The sequence below is a fragment of the Cottoperca gobio genome, chromosome 8 (assembly GCF_900634415.1).
Source record: "Cottoperca gobio chromosome 8, fCotGob3.1, whole genome shotgun sequence".
NCBI lineage: Eukaryota > Metazoa > Chordata > Actinopteri > Perciformes > Bovichtidae > Cottoperca > Cottoperca gobio.
The window spans coordinates 9,180,256-9,197,703 of NC_041362.1; the positions used below are offsets into that span (position 1 = coordinate 9,180,256).

Below are 17,448 nucleotides of genomic sequence, written 5' to 3' on the forward strand. Positions count from 1 at the left end.
AGTCATTTTATGACCTTAAACCCATTTACACAAACAACGTTTTACATGCAAACACGCACTCCTCCATGACGCCATGGTGAATTATCTGCTGTAACTTGGTGGGGCCGTAGCAGAGCCGAATGTAAATCCAGAGCTAAAATGCTGATGAATCTAGAGAGAGAGGATGAGTGTGGGAGGGTGGAGGGACGGAGTTGGGAGAGGACACAGAGGTTTGTTAGTGGTGAATATGCACTGTGTGGGAGAAAAGGTGTACACGGCCTTCAGCTATTCTTCCGTTCATTTTTGTATGAAAATGTAAGTCTCTATTTCAGTTTTCAGGTTGTTTTTCACAGTTTAAATGCTCATTTTGGTTTAGCTTATTGGTGTGTACTGTGATAAAACAGAAACCCTCAGTGTGAAAACAACTGGTGATGAGAAAGAGACGAAACACAAAGAAAGGTATGTAAATTACAGGTTTGCTGGGCGATGTTGTTGGATAGAAATAAAACGGTTCACCTCAACAAATGCATTTAGAGTTAAAAAGGAAACGACCAGACGTTTTATATTCCAACAATATGCGTCTCCTTTCAGTCATTCTGCACAACCGTTTATTTGTCCCATACCAGATTGATGGAGGGCTCTCTGCTGAGGCGCAGTGGGGCTGTGTTATACTGTTCTCCATATGTACAGGAGATTTCCTTATCCGGCTCGGCTCAAATTTAATTAAATTAACAGGTGTGTTTTATTTGAGGCTGATTTCTTTTCTTTTTTTAACTGTCTTCATGTCTGAAAGCTTTTTCTAAACTCTCAAAGAAAAGCTTAATTCCACCGTAATGTTTGATTTACTAACCCTGCCATTACGCTCTGCACTGTGCAATTTAATAAAAAGCAATGAAGCCGGAACTTAAAATGAAATGATAAAAAGACGCATACAATCCACGACGCACGAGAGAGCAATAGAAACAAATTAAAGCTTTTCAAATGACGTAAATATAATCACAGATGTGAGATTGAACATGAAGTGTTTCTGTGACTGTGAAGAAGAGACACTAAACATACACAAGTCATAATGTTTTTCTCCAATTCCCATTGCTGCTTTTCCATCTTTTGTTTTTAGCTTTTCTCTTCCTTGCTCTCATTGTTTTCAGCTTTTTAAAGTGTCTCACCAATTAAGGTCTTCCTCCTTTTGTTGTCATATTGCTTTTCATTCCAGCTTTTCTTCCTCCTCCTCGTTCTCTATTCTGTGCTCACAATCTCTTTTCATCACGTCCTTCAAACCTCAATTTCACTGTTACATTTGCCAGTAAATCCCGCATATAATGACACTTCTTGATTGAGTCCATTGTTTCCGGTGCTCAGAAAACTGAGGTTGTATGTTCAGAAATGATGGTTTTGGGTTGTTTTCAAAAGAAAAAAGAAAACTATTGAGACTGAGTTATACAGATACTGGAGCATTTATAATAAACAGCTTCATGGAAATAATTTTTAATACAGTTTGTAGAAACGCGTTCATGAACACACACACAGAAACAGTTGCAGCAGTTTATGATTTTCTGTGTCCTGACTTCAATCAAAGAGTGATGACTAAAAACCAAAGCGTGAGAAACATCTCCAGGACAGGTTTTAGCAGAGCTCCGCTTTATTACATAGCCATTTGTCTGCCTCATGCTCATCTCTCCTGAGCTGCCTCCTTTCTCAGCTGCACAGTCCCTCGCTGCCTCTCAAATACCTGCACTCCCTGGGAAAACTGCTCCATACACAGCTGGCAGGACATGGACTATTTTTTCACTTCTAAATCATTCATGCTGTAAAGTTGAATACTGAATTTACACAAATACTCTTCTACACATGTATTTATTTGCAAGATAAAGGCATTTCTCAGAATGTTATTCAAGCAATGTTAGCATGATGTTGTATTTGAGGTAAGGTCATAGGGGTAAACACGACGGTAAAAACATAGCAGTGTTTTTGTTATGAAATATTTCAAATACCTCATGCAGTCTCATGTAGTAGGGCTTCCTGTGTTTTGATTCTGTCCATTTCAACAAACATTAATGTCAAGCAACGCACAAATAAAGAGGCTTGGTTGATCGGTAAATCGGTAAGGTATGACAATATATTCTATATTTTGGGCTGTTTAACTGTAGACTACACAGATGCCTTAATTTGGGCTATTATCTTTATCTTGGTATTTACATTCATGTTAAAGTACTGAGTTGTTAACAGAAATGCAGCTGGCACAGGGAACCCTGAACAGCTGATGATGACTGAGTCGGCATCTTGCTCAAGGTCACTTTCACAGGGCTTGAGTCGAGTTGTACAAGTGAAGGATGAACTCAACACGTCGCCACACTGCTGCTGTGTTATGGTTCCAGCTCAGGATGCTTCACATTGTCAAATGTTGAGTCCTATTAGAGTGGCCATGTTGACAGCAGTGTTCTTGATTAGGGGGAAACCAAACGAGTGATCAAATTGTAATATTTCTTCATGGTTGAGTTTTATCAAAATGAACCAGGGTCCCCAGCTTGGCGGCGACTTGTCTTTGAACTCTTAACTCTGGTCTGTGTGACTCTGGTTGATTGTGATGCAGGACTTCGTCGGGGCCAAGAGACAGAGCTCAAATTAATCAGCCTCTGGGCACAGAGTGAAAATGAACTCTCTCATAATTAATTTGTAAGGCAGTTGAGACATCAAGGTGAAAGATTGAATCTAACATTTGCTGAGAATTATTTCCAGCAAACCACTTTACAATATGTAATGATTTGCAGCCGATGTATTTAGAAACGATACACTTAAGCTTGTCTGTGTTTCTTTTAGCTTTGCTTCTGCTCTATGACGTCACCAACAAAACCTCCTTTGACAACATAAAGGTAAGTTACATTGTTTTGCTCTTTGTTTGTTCTATTAAATAATTGTATAGTTGTTAAAACTACTACACTAAATGTTTTGTCAGTATCCTCAATCAATTTCATTCTCACTTCTTTTTCATACTTTATTATGTTTCAGAAATGTGCAACACATTACTTGGTCATTTGTAATGAAATGAGTTAACTTTTCCTTCACATTCATTGTATAGATTGGAAGGCTGTTGCTAGACCATGGCCACAAGTGTTGTCACAAAAGGCTCAGTAACATGCGTCACTGAATGACTGGATGATACGGCTTTGTAATGCCAAAATGCTGAGCTTCATTATCAGCAACATCGTTAACCCATGTTTTTATCAAAGCCAGTCTGTGTGACAGTTGATGTGAAGGAATTGGGGGAATTGAGTGTGATGAGAGACGGCAAGGTCAGCTTTTAGTCAAAACTTTGTCCTTTCTATGGACCCCAGAAACTAATCCGCTGTCCTCCAGTCTCTTTCTCTCCACTGGACTTTCCTGCCTACAACGAGGGGAAGAATATTTAATGTGTGACTAAGAATGTGACTTGGCGTGGCCGCTCTCCCTCTTAGGATCAAATGTTGGCAGTCAGAGCTAGCAACATGTATTGTATTACTGAGTGGACGTAGTCACCGTGACGTCAGTCATTGCTTGTGGACTACAGTTTTGAAGCCTTGAGTTTAGCATTTTGTCGCCATCTTGGTTTTTGGTCGTCGCCATCTTGGTTTTTTTGGAACCAGAAGTGACTCGAGAGGTTAGAGCCAAGGACAACCCAACGCTGATGTTTATTTTATTTTTATTTTTTTAAGGCAACCACAATTAACTTTCATGCACTGAAAGCAAACTGTGAAAGGGTTAAAGTTCGAAGACAGCACCCTGACCGAACAACACCTTGGTAGCGACCTGTCGATCACAAGGTAGACACGCCCTATAGCACACCCCGCTTTATCATCTATTTTACTCCAAAATGGAACCATAACTTACTAAATGAACATCATGCTGTATTGAAGAAGACTTTAAACTCCATACACCTCATAAACCTGTCAGTAAAATGTTTATTGAGGTAATAAAACGAGTGAGAAGTAGGGTCATTTTCTTCTAGACTTTTATACAGACTTTTTTTGCAACCAGTGGAGTCGCCCCCTGCTGGACATTTAAAACAATGCAGGTTTAAGGCACTTCCTCATTGGCTTCACTTTTCAGACCCGAAGGTGGCCGCTTGGTTATATCTGCCCTCTCTGAAGCTGGACCTCTGCTCTTGTTTTTGCCAGAGCACCTTACCTGTACGTTTTATTAGACTAAAAAGGAATGTTTTTTTATTAAGCAATTTAGTTTAGTTAAGTTATAATTTATTAGTCTCCTGCCGGGTCATCCATCTTCTGCCTTTGGCCTAGCTCATATATTACAGAGCAGAGGTCAGACCAGTGTCTTGGTCAATGGCAGTAAGTCTTTTGAGTGTGGGAATAATCCATCATTGATAGAAAGGTAACGGAAAAGTCCCAGTCAGCCCGGTGGGATCCGCTCAATGCTGAACACTGCGGCGCCTGACCTGACTCTTGAAAGCTGTGGCTGCATGCACTCTGACAACAGGAACACTGTAAACAGATTATTGGATGAAGGATGAAACTGATAAGAATCACCTGAGCACTCATGCAAAGGAAACCATTCATTAGTACCGAGGACGGACGCAGCTTCATAAACGGAAAGTTAACATGCTTGTATAGAAACTGTGCCATGAACATATACATATAGCCTTATTATAAAGTAAAGAGGATGTTTGATGCAGCCTTGGCTTCCCGGACATTTTCCCTTTTAATTCACCTAATTGAAACTAAATTAAAAATCAATGCAATAGCGCAAATCGCCAATCTGACTAAGGAAATTCCATATATTTTGTCACATTAGAGTATGCATTTGCTGCTAAGATGGCGTTTTATTGCTGTATTTTATGCAGCTGTGTGCCAAATCTACCACTGAGATTGCTCCCTTAAGTACCTTTTTTTTGTTTTGTTTATCCACAAAAGAAAATGTAAAGTGGGCTGTGAAAGAATAGAAACAAACGGATAGTGCCTTGAAGCGAAATAGGAAATAAAAAAGAAATATTGCAACCCCCGGAAGGAGGATTTGAAAGGATACAGAGAAGTCAAACTACATCCTTCCAATCGATAAAGCAAAGCATTCATATGATAATCAGTAATGAAAATAATGTTTTTACAGTCCCGTTGTATTGAAAAGAAAAATATATCTTCTGTCTATAAACTATCTTTTGTTTGGGGGGGAAAATAAAAATAAACAGCTCTGACAAATTTCTCCAATTAGCCACCTGTAAAAGTCAATAGCAGTTTGGACCGCACAATGGCAGCTTTTCAAAAACAAATCCTCCATTACCTTCATGGTGTCACTATAAAATGATACCTGCGGTTTCCCTCCGTGCAGTAAATGTACCCCACAACAGAAAGGGTGGCAATTTTCAACTGCTTTAATTGACACTGACCATCATGGAAAAAATGTTTCTTTCTCTCAGAGCAGCAAAGTGGCTGTTAAGGGAAGGAGAGAGAGTTTGTTTCCAGTCTCTGCCAGAGAATTATGATGTGTCCATCCGGCCTGAGATGTCATTAAAATAGAAAAAGTTTTGTCTTTAGCTTCAGATGTAAACAGCAGCTCTGAAAAATCTGAAACAAAGTCTTCAGGGCTGGTGAGCTGGTGCTACAGAGGACATTCAGCCTTTGTCTGATCTCTTGGTCCAACACACCGTGCTTCAGGCTCTGTTGTTGTCCAAAGGCCTTCACCTCCGCCAACTGCGAGGACAACTTGTAGTATTAAACATTATCAGATGTCTATTCATTTCTTTATTCTTTATACTATATTATTGACTTTTGCATTACTTTGCCTGTTTTTTTAATTAACTCTTAATATGTTTATTGAATGCTCCAAACACCAAGGCAAATTCCTTGTAATTAAAAACCTTACTTGGCAATAAACCTTTATTGTGATTGTTTGCTGAATCTTACTTTTCATTGCTGCACTGGCACAGTTTCACCTCGGACTATTCTCCCAGAGATACATTTGGGGTAATCTTCTTCGGAGACACAGTTTGACAAGTCCTTCGCTGCCCTGCTTAGCATTCCTTCCTTCCTTCCTTTTCTCAACTCCTAATCCACATTGAGTGTATCACAGCGAGGCGATACGCTGGCGGCAAGCTACAGATGCCTGTTGGCACACCGCTGCCTAACGAGCACTAACTCAAGTTAATGAACGCTAATGGTGATAAATCCCACTCTAAAGGAGAGGGAGTAATCGTCCTCTCCTCCGCCCTCAGACCCTCTCCTCCCTGCGGTGTATGTTTGTCTCTTCAGCTAGGAGACATCAAGGAAAGCAAAGCATTAACATCATCGGAGCTGTCCATCATCTCAGGGAGAGAGACTAAACGCTTAGTATTTGATGGTGTAAGCCATTGTAGCAGAAATACACGAGCAATTTAGTAACGTGATGAATGTCTTCTTGTCAGAAGTAATGCTTCAGGGAGACTATAAGAGTCTTTAGGTCTCTGCTGCAAATCATTTGTCTGGGTAAATACAGCAGCCTGGCTCCTGTTGTGCTTTTCATTCAAAGCTCAGATCATTTGCCGTTAATGGGAATCAGATAAGGAGTACTGAATTGTTCTGGTTTGACGATCTTTCTGTCAATTGACCCGCAGTTCCTGAAACTCGCCATTTGGAACTGCTTAGACTGCTCTGGTGATTAGGGAGATTGCTCGACATCTTTGTGATCTGGGGCTACGCTGCGATACTGGCAAGAGGCTATTTTCACCAGAAAACGTAACCATGTTTGCCTTCTCCTGACGACAAGGACCTTTTTTTTTTTTTTTGCCGTGAGAATGATACGTTTTCTGTCGAAAGGCAGTGAAACTAAATCAAAACGGTAAAGTTGCATATAACCAAAACAATGAGCTGAACGATGCTAAATGGCTTTGTAGAGCTGTAGGAAACTAGAGTCAGGGGATTCTTTTCTGTGATCGCTACAAGCGATTCCCCTCAAATTGCACACATTAATTATTTAGTGATGATTTTTAAAGATCCTGACATATTTTGCCGTTTATTTTTGTAGGACTTGCTGTTCTGCTGACATGACAGCAGCGCCCAGTCGTGCTGTTTTGTACCTTTTTTTGAAAGCTCTGCAGCGTTCTCATAACATTAGAATTGATCAGCGCTCAGGCAGTGATCCAAGTGAAGCAGTCTCATGAGACACACAAACTCTCTGTTTTTATATTGACTGTGCAGATCAATCGATGTAACCTGGATTCTAATACATTCTCTATACATATAATAAAATGATTCTTATTGAACAGTCTGGCTTTGACGCTGATTGTTAAATGATGTATTGCTTTGCAGCTGCAATCGCTCTTACATCTGTTTGCATGCGTGCGCACTCATGCTGATGCCCGAATGCTTGATCATGCTTACTTGTGTTGTAGAAACCTAATAAAAGCAATGAGAGAGATGAAACCTTCACCTGTGTGCCTTCATTCATCTCTCCGTCTGTCCCCGGGGCATGGACTGGCTTCAAATGAAATGGCCGCCTGCCTACATCATAGCTGTTAGTTAAATGTCATGGCATCACCGCACCAGATGGTGACGAGAGAAAGTGTCAGTAAATAATGCAGTGATATGAATTCGAATACCATTCATTTATAATCAGTGGCGCATTTTAGAAGTGAATCATTTCTGTCAAGTGTTAAGTGAAGAAACGTATCGTGGATTATTCTGCATCATCAGGTTCTATATAAGCTAGTGAGGGCGTGACGCGCAGTAATCCTCACTCATTACCTTCTCACGCACACCACCTGTCATTCGGTCTCCTGCTTGGAACATTATTAGTCTGTCAGCTCCATTGCTTCAGTAGATTACTGTCTGTCCTTGAGTCCTAATATGATGCAGCCAGTGGAGCAGAGTCCTGCAGAGGCAAAGTGTCGCTGTTCAGCTGCTATATGTGGACATTTCCATTTACTTTGTTGTCAGTGACTAAACAAATGTGACTCTTATGTGCAAACAAGAACTCATTCAAACACAGCAAGATGACAGAAGATGTCCTATAAACTGTTGTTGGAGCAATTCAATGTCTTGGTGGATGGATTTATGTCAGAGAAATATGACTATCTCTATGGAAATAACTTAGGTGGGGGGAAAAAAAGGTTGAATCTCTTTCTTCTTCCCTTTTATGCACAATTTGTTTTATTACCGCTTTGATGTGGAGAGTTTAGGGGGAAAAAAAGGATGGCCATCATATCTCCCATCACCTCGCTGCTCTTTGTTGCATAACGCCTCGTTTCTGCCTGCTCACCAGAAAAGTGCCTTTTATGTTGCTATGAGTTTGTTGCAACTCTGCAGAAGGAAGCTCTTTACCTGTGAGGGGGCTGACAAAGGTCAAGGCCATTCAAACGCTCTCAGAAAGAGAAAAATTGGCAAATCATATTTTCGTTCTTTCAGCATCAAAAAGCAGCCATTTGGAATCCACTTATGAGGCCAGTTTGATGAGAAATGTTGTTTTGCGCTAGCCTTGGGTACAGAGTTTTGGCTCTATGAAGAAATATGCTGCATAAAGACTATTTTCTGATTCAGCAAAAACATTTGCAATCTAAGATGCAGGGTTAAACAGAGTTGTTGTTTTCCCATGACTCTATATACACCAAATCACTTTTATGTTGGTATTTTTCCCGAAAACCTTTCATGTGATACAGATTTGACAGATCATCTGGGAGCTGGGGGACCTGCACTGTGTCTCTATCGAATCATCGTCTGAATTGTTCGGCTGTTTCCATATCGTCTTCCCGTTTGTCACAGCAACTATTGACGCTGCAAATGACTGCCTCCCGATTTCTTCCCATTTGTTCACTGAGAGATGTTTTCGCTCTTTGTTTTACAACCAAGTTAAATATCGTTAATCTTTTGCAGAAATACAATATCTAGCACATTTCCAAAATCGCTCTGTTTTTCTGTCACTCTTTCTCTTTTGTCTTTTCCGAGTGTTTCATCTCTGGCATGCACAACTGCAGATGCGTCATCATTTTTTGTTGTGATTGCTCTGGCTTTTTTATCACATTCCTGCAATCCTTTTATCATCCAGACAAAAGGATCGTATAGCTTTTGTTTGAAAGAGTGTAACAATGGATTCTAATTATGTGTACGAGCAGAGTAGTAAGTGGCCTCTAAAACACTGTAGGTGGCTTCTACAAGTGTGAATAATGTGTTGTCTAATGACGATAACAAATTGAATTTTGGTGAAAAACAGCAACACAGTGCTGTGGACCAAACCTGCTTAGGATCAACATTTATATCTATTAGCAGCTTAGCATTCTGATGTAAGCTAGCATGGCTGTATCCTTTACAAGTCTCCACCTAATAGTTAGCTAATAGTTTGTTCACTAAACAGGAATGTCTTTTAAAAGTTGGAAGGGTTAACGGGGAAATAAATACTATAGACATGACAATAGAACCAGAAGATTTAAGTTTCTGTTAAAGTTTGCCACTGCAGTGTGTGTTTACACAGCTTGTTGCACCAGACTCCACTTGGTGTCAGTAATGTTATTAAGCCTGCAGCATGGCGAGACATTAGCACTGGATACAAGATGTTGTCAGGGTTGATCAAAGCAGAAGAAGAAACACTGTAAAGGTAGATGTCAAAGTAGAGGTGTCTCTCCCACACGGGGAGACTCTATCAATGTCAGCAAAGTTTGTACATGGCTTTAGGTGTTTTTACGCTTTTCAACACTCGTTTTCATTCTTCTTTGTTTTATCATGGCCTTTGTTTTACCATTTGTAGTTTGACATTTTAAAATAACATCTAGAGACAATGAATTCCCTTGATATGAACAGATGAGAGTTATTTTTCCTACAAGAATAGAAGCTCCTTTTTTAGACAAAACAAAAACGAGAGAGGAATTGTGTTTACAAGGACTGACAAAAGGAGTGAAAAGATGCCAGTTTGATTGACAGGAAGGCGCTGAGCCCCACACACCCCTCTGACACACACTACATGTCTCTGGAAGCAATTGGCAGCGATGCCACAGAGGGTATCATGATAATGAGGACACAATCTCAAAAGCTGTCACAGGAACCTCTGCATCTACATTCCTGCCATGAGGTTAGATTGTTGGTGCGTATTTCACTTTATTTGAATAAAAATGTGGGAAAGTGCCACTTTTGCAGGTTAAATACTTTTTTTGTCTGCAGTTTTGAGAGCTTACAGCCTGCTCACACTGAATCTCCATTTTCACTTGACATTTTACCTACCCACATTCTTTTCCCATCGCAATATATTGAAAGCTGTAACTTATTATTCCCTTTTTTTATATTCACATATTGATAATTTGAAGAAATAGAAATCCATGTATAAGGTTGACATCATTGCTTGTGCTGGCAGAGTTTGTGAACTGATGTAATTTACCTCTTGACTTGCCACAAATCAAACTGATAATTGGTCTTTCACCTCCTGCTTTTTCTCACTGTCTTGCGTGTCGTTTTGACCCACAAGGTCTATGTAGACGTTATCACAAAGTAGGTAAAGATGTGTAGCTACGAACATTTTAAATATTGAATTTAGTAAGTACATTAGAGTAGGCTGTGTTTTATTTTTTATTTTCTCATTTTTATCGGAAAAGTAAAATCTGTTCAATTTGTGCACAAATGCAGGAAATTATGTGATTGTTATTCTTTCCATGCATTTAAAAAAAACCTGACATATTCATACATATGTTATTAACTCAAAGTATGTTAGTGAAGATGAGCTGTTAAAACTATGTAAAGTATACACATTTAGCCATGAGCTAAGATGTACCTTCAGATGCTATGAGATGCAGGTGTGTCCTCCACAAAGTTAGTTATTGGTTGACTTCTGGCCTTTAACTAACACTTTGACTTGAACCAGAACAGTTGCACATGTTCACATGCTGCATGTTTCAATGCAACTTAGAAACCCAGGCATGGTTCCCAATATTTGTTCTTTTGGCTTGTTTTTTTTCCAAAGAAAAGATTGAAATCTGCAAATGCTGTGAGGTGACCTTGTTTCATCCTCGGCTCATCTGTAATTGTTCTTCCTTTTGGCAATGTTTTTGTCTTTGTGTCGTCTGCTCAGAGGGCCAAGCTTAATCGTATTAATATCCGTAAAGAAGGCACTTAAATATATGAAGCAAAGCAATAATTTTATTCACTTATAATCCATTTACTCAGAATATTGTAATGGGTATCTTTTAGTTACAACTCTTTTCAACTACAGGGTTGGTTAAATGTAAAGCAAAACTTCCACTCCCAAATGAATGGCGTATGTCGACAGACGCTGCCACTGCCACATGTAAAGTTTTTATTAGGTTTATTTATACGGGTGCACTCCTCTGGGTTGGCTCAGTCTGACTCTGCCTGTTGTTGGGAGCAGACTTCTCCTCTCTGCTGGTGTAAACGTAGCGCTGACTGGATGAGACACAGGTTTAGGATATGTTCAGCTTCCACACCACGAAAACAAATTGGAGAGATGTGAGGATAGTTCCTCTATACACGTCTCACTCTCACTGCAACGTTTCAAAGCACATCAATCATCCAGACATGTCTCACTCTCATGTTTGTTAGCATACAGACACGTCAGCTGCTCTTGTATAAACATAAAAGCCTTTCTCTTCCCTGTTAGGCCACAGAAGCTTATAAGGCTGCTGTTTTCTGTGTTAGTTTTATAAAACAAAATTATGATATGAGGTTTTATAACACAAAAGGGATTTGATAACTGATGATGTGTGACCTTTTTGATAAAGTAACCCTGGAATGTGACGTCTCGGCTGGTTTTGTGAGGAATGGCCAAGAGCACAGTGTTGGCCAGTCTCTGTGTCTCGTGGATGACGGCATCAGTGTACGGCAGGTTTCTACGGTCATCTACTCGGACCTGACGGCTTCCAACCACCCTGCTCAGCTCCTGAATAAAACAAATATTGATATGTTTCCGCGTGCCTGCTTGTGTACCTGCATGGATGTGTTACAGGATTTCTCTGTCTTCCTTGTGTGTCAGACGGTGACACTCTGTGTCACTCGGCTGCCTCGCAAAGCTTAACCCTCCTCTCGGGGGAGAAGTCCTACTTTCTCCCCTGCACTCTTCTGGGTTAGCGCAGTCTGACTCTGCCTATTGTTGGGAGCAGACTTCTCCTCTCTGCTGGTGTAATACTCTGATCAAAGCTTGGCAAGAATAGCATTCTCATAGCAAATCTGCTTAGACAAAAGTGCAACGGAGGGAAAGCCGGGTCATGTGGAAAGACACTCGGAGGCTCCCTGAGGAGTTTTTGTCACATTCATTATCGTACTCTGCAAAGTGTGACCTGAGTTTTAATAGGATGCAAAAAGATTATGTATACAGTTTAAGAGAAGCATCGCTTTCTGTCAGTGACTAGAGCACATTGGGGAATTCAAGGACGGATCATTCAGAATTTCTGGTAATGTTCAAGATAATTTTTCATTGTTTTCAGAGTTATCGATCAATTTCATCTTCATAAGTAAGCGCGATAATACACAACAAGGTGTCCTGATAGAAAAAGTGACAATACAACTGTGTATTGGCACTCTGTAATGATCTTGGTTTTCTACTTCCTGTTTTATTTTTGAAAGGTTCACTCCCCTTGTGTCATGGTTTGTTTTACTTCCTGTCCTTTCCCCTCATTCTGTGATTGTTGATTTGATCCTCCTGTGTCCATTCACCCTGCCCTTGTGTCCTTTGCTTTTCTCCTCCAGCTGTGTCTCATTTCCTTGATTAGTGTCAGTGTGTATATATCCCTGTCTGTCCCATTGTTCCTTGTCGGTTCGTCATCAATGTGTCCCTGTGTGTTTGTCCTACGGCTCCTCGTGTCCTCGCTGGTTTGTTCTTTCAGTTTTAATTTTGTATTTTTTAAGCTTTTATTAATAAAGCTCTCTTTGTTATAGCTCATCTGTTCTGCGTTTGGGTACTCTCCTTTACACCGCATCATAACACACTCTTTGGTTTAAAATGATACCCAGTTTGGTGCTTACACCTTTTTCTTTGAGATTTATTTTACAAATCTGTTATCAAAGTCAAAGTCCCTATATGTTAAATGCAACATTTAGATTCAAACTTTCTGATCGAAAAGTAAGTAAACAAGACTATAAATTAGTATTCCCGCATCATCAGCCAACCTGACTAGTGTTTGTATCCTGGAGTACGACACAGCCCTACTTTTTCATCTCGGTAACAACAAGAGGAAAACGGGCAACATCAGAAGTACCCTCGCATACTTCCACCAGTGACAACTTGTCACGCCAATGTCATGCTGCAGCTGTCAGCGGCTGTCTGCCTTGCTTTTATCTTCCTTCCACTCTGAGACGGATCTTTGGTCTTTGTCTTGTCTTTCACTGTCACCGTCTGTCTCTCCATCTTGCTGCCTTTTGACACCTTCTCTGTCTCACTGTCACATCTCTGGCTTGGTCTCTCCCTCTGTCACGCCGGTCTCTCTGCCTTTGTTATCGTCTCTTACTTCTACAGTGGAGCAGGCAGCGTGAGTTCCAGAGGTGAATTTGAAATTGTACCTTTTTTATTAAATGTAATATTTTAGAGCAACTAATTACTTCTCATTTTGTTAATTTTGACTGAATGGGTTACTTAGACATTTTGTACAAACTTCACCAGAGCTCGAAACTAAAGGAAACTAAAGGTGGTGAAAAGGTTTTTTGGTCCTTACAAACAAAACACACGTCCAGCTGCATCTGATTTGCTCCACTATTTGCCATTGCCAAGGGCGATGAGCAGAGAAAAATATTACCTTCTCCTCCTACGTGCCACGTTGTCGCTGACATTTGGCTCCCTCAGCGTTTGGCCAGAGATCCTGATATTAGTCTTGAATAAAAGATTAACAGCACAGTTCCTTCAGCCATGGCCACTGAGGATATTAGGTGTATTTGGCGCATGATACTTAGCTGCTTAAAGTCCACTTGTTCTAAAAAGACAGATAAATAAATGAATTTATTTGATTCTATCTATATTTTGAAAGTATTTACTAGAGGTGCTAGTATGCTATCATGTCTACCGTTTATGTTGGTATAAATATCTGTAGCAACTGGTCCCCACAACAAAAGATTAATTACTGTTTCTTGTAATAATCACATTAATGAGTTTCACATATTAACAAATAAATGTAATCTAGTGTTGCAGTTTCCCACTGCACTGGAGGTTTAACTCAGTTTAACTGTCAGCGCCACGTAGCGTCATGGCAGACAAAACGCCATACCATCACTTACAACCAGAAGAAACTTTGAAAATAAAACCACCACAAGAAACAGTTTCTTTATATAATGCATTTTGTTAGCAAGCAAGCCATCATTCGTTCACATTGGTTTACTTATAAAGTTGTCTAATGTAAATAAATTAGAGTTTCAGATGCCAAATGATTCGATTAGTGAAAGAGTCTGCTTTCAGTGTACAGTCTACATATCTCATACGGACTTCAATCCACATTGCTACGTGTGAATCTAATCTACAAGAGTACAGTTGAAGTGATTGACTGAAGATGAGAGAAATAAAGGCAGCTTCAGATATTAGAAAATCTACAGGGTTTTTATTACTGTAAAATACGACACTCCAGAGCCTCGTGTTTCAAGCCTAGTTTGCGTTGTACAAGTGAGACACCGACAACAGGATGTCACTGTTTGTTCTGCTCACAGAGGTGTATTGGCTCTCAATAGTAGGCTGTTCATCACGGTATCTTTATTTCTGTGAGTTTGTTTACTTGTCAATTATCACATCCTCGAAACTGGATTGTGCTCTCTAAATGTTTAGTTTGCAGTTGAATACATTTTGATAAGTAACAGTTTAAATTAACTAACATATCCTCTCTGTCTCTTATTCAACCTATCATTTCTAAATTACATTTACTGCATTGAACCATTTTTGCTGTCTAGTCCAGGATGGTGTCAATGATTGTATCTATGAAATGACCCATGTGGGGGTGCGCTATAAACAGCTGAATGATCTAATTTACAAGCTACGGTTCATAAACAGTTCATCAGTAATCGCAGCATATGGAGAGAATCACTCAGAGGCAAGCTACCAAATGTTATGTGGGAGGGTAACATTTGCAAAGGTGTGAGACAGATGAACAACCTTCTATAACAAAGGCCAAACGTACGTGGCAATATGTTGATTTGATTGATCCAGGTTTCCTCCAACAGAAAAGGAAGCACAGAATTCAAAATCTTTTCTCGCCGATCTCAGAACAGCGGAGGGCTCAGCCAGACCTTTCTCTAAACGTCTTTAAATGTCCCTCTGAATCGGACCGCCAATCCCCACAGGCGGAGCTCACTGCCTTATTAAAGAATCTCAGGGCGACCGTCTGGTCTCTCAAACCACAAATCCTCTCTGGCCGCATTAAATCCAGAGCAAATCAAATCACAAACGTGAATCAGCATTGATTTCAAGGCAACACAATAAAGTAGAGGATTGGATTGGACAAAAGATGTCTGCAGGTGAACACAGTGTATGCAGAATAGTATAAACATAGCTCCTATATAGAATTGTAGCTAATTATATAAGTAGAATTAGTAAAATGTTAGCCACATTTGTTTTCATATCATCTAAATTAAACTCCAGATAGAAAAAGAGCAAAACCATCAAGTCCTTATTTAACTGTTTTCTTACTTCCACTTGAATTTTTATTGTTTGTTTTCCTTTTTTAAAACACTGTTTAGCTGAACTAGCATTTGGAATGAGATGTTGTCGTGTCCCTTAAGAGCAATAATCCTTTTAACAGCCTTTGTGAAAGTGAATGACTTACTGCCTCAGTTCAGTTTGCGGTATGATGTGGTGCCGACTGAAATGCAGATGTTTTATTTATAAGCACCTGCGTGTGTGAGCAACGGTCATGCAATGCTAATCATGTGAGCCTGTAGAGGGCCATGCATCATTCTGTTGGACGTGTGGCGTTGACTGGGTGGAGGCTCGGAGCTCCAGAGTTTCCATGTGGGATGGTTTGACTACAGCTGAATACTAATCAATCAATCAATCAATCAATCAATCAATCAAAACTTTATTGTCATTTCGAGCTATACAATGTACAATTCAAATGAAATCCTGGCTTACTGAGTAATTGGTCATAAATATTTAAAAGTGTCGTGGTGCTGTTGCATAAATATAAAATAACATGTGTACTTAAAATTACAACAAACGACAGCAAATTGTACAATGAAAGTTGATCAATTTATGTTTTGATTTGTTTCTAAGTATTCAAATTGACACATGCATAGTCTTTCTGATATTCACAGGCAGCCGTGTCAACACATTGCCTATCTCCTGTTATTTAACATGACCTTTGGCTGGAGGTGACCCCCGGTGAAATCCCTTTACAAACGCAGAGTCATCACCAGAATTAATTACAGAGGAGCTGTCTGAGGGGCCTGTAAAGCTTTCCCCTGTATGCGTCCTGTGGTTAAGGCAGGCAGGATGGAGAAGACGGTGTTGATTAAACTGATAACTTTGTTACAGTAACTCTCTCACTGTCTCTCCTTCTCACACACCATTTCTTGCTGTTGTTTCTTTGTCCTTGCCTCGATTCTTTTCTGTTCGTGCACATTTATTTTCTTCCTTCATCCATTTTCATCTCCTAAATGCCGTCGTCTCTCTCACTTTCCTCTTCCTCTTTATTCACATTATTAGATTTAGTGCTCAGGCTTGTCCTTGACAAGTCCCAGACAAGGTTTTCTCTTTTGTGTGTACTACATACTCTTATCTCAGGTGGTTTCTTTTTTTACACTCGTAATGTCTTTCTGCTTGTCTAACAGCTACTCTGTCTCCTCTCTCTTGTCTCTTTGTCCTGTATTATTACCAGGCATGGCTGACAGAGATACATGAATACGCCCAACAGGATGTGGTGCTCATGCTGCTTGGAAACAAGGCAAGGCATTGTGTGAAAGAAAGAGAACATATTCTAGATACATGCACACTATGGGCTTTGTATCAAAGTTAAATACTATTAAACGAATATTGGTATCAACTAAACTTTGTCTCAAAACTATTGGCATTTAATTATTTGTCTACTTACTTTTTCTTTAAGATAAGGTATGAGATATTGAATAATATTCTGCTCATTTTATTTAGACAGAGTAATTAAAAATATCCCGTAAATGGATCACTGGTTAAGTCTTTTTCAACAATGAATTCATCTCACGAACAAGTAGCCTGTTAATCCAAAGTGTGATACAGTTTATTCCTCAGTGCTGTAGAGCTCAATTGTTGTCTGTCACTGTTGCACTTGGTGACAGGTTCCTTCATTCCGATGAACGTGGGCACTGTAGTTTATTTTGAGGCAACGTCTTGCTCTCGTAAATACTCCCTAGAGCACCAAATGTGTAGTAATCCACCGCTAAAAACAAATGTACCCTCGTCAGAGTTATGATTTCTAAAAACTAAAGTGCCCAGCTGTTTAGGAAAGTATTTAACCCTTTTTAAATGCAAACTAAACTACATATTTGTGAGACATTTCTTAAGCTTATTGTCTTTAGTAGGAACCTTTGGGCTCAGTGGCACAGACGCTTGAGATGGACTAACGCTCTCGAG

The 17,448-nt window shown here is 39.8% G+C and overlaps 1 protein-coding gene across 2 annotated transcripts in view; it reads left to right on the forward strand.

The window, feature by feature from the left end:
* Positions 1–17,448, forward strand: part of LOC115011959 (ras-related protein Rab-26-like) — a 44,428-nt gene that overhangs the window by 23,511 nt on the left and 3,469 nt on the right. Inside the window, exons 5-6 of one of the 2 annotated variants that reach the window (XM_029437267.1) lie at positions 2,797–2,849; positions 16,721–16,786. In XM_029437267.1, the coding sequence (XP_029293127.1) occupies positions 2,797–2,849; positions 16,721–16,786 (119 nt within the window). The remainder of the gene's footprint in view (positions 1–2,796; positions 2,850–16,720; positions 16,787–17,448) is intronic. The other variant, XM_029437268.1, reaches the window with a different exon arrangement.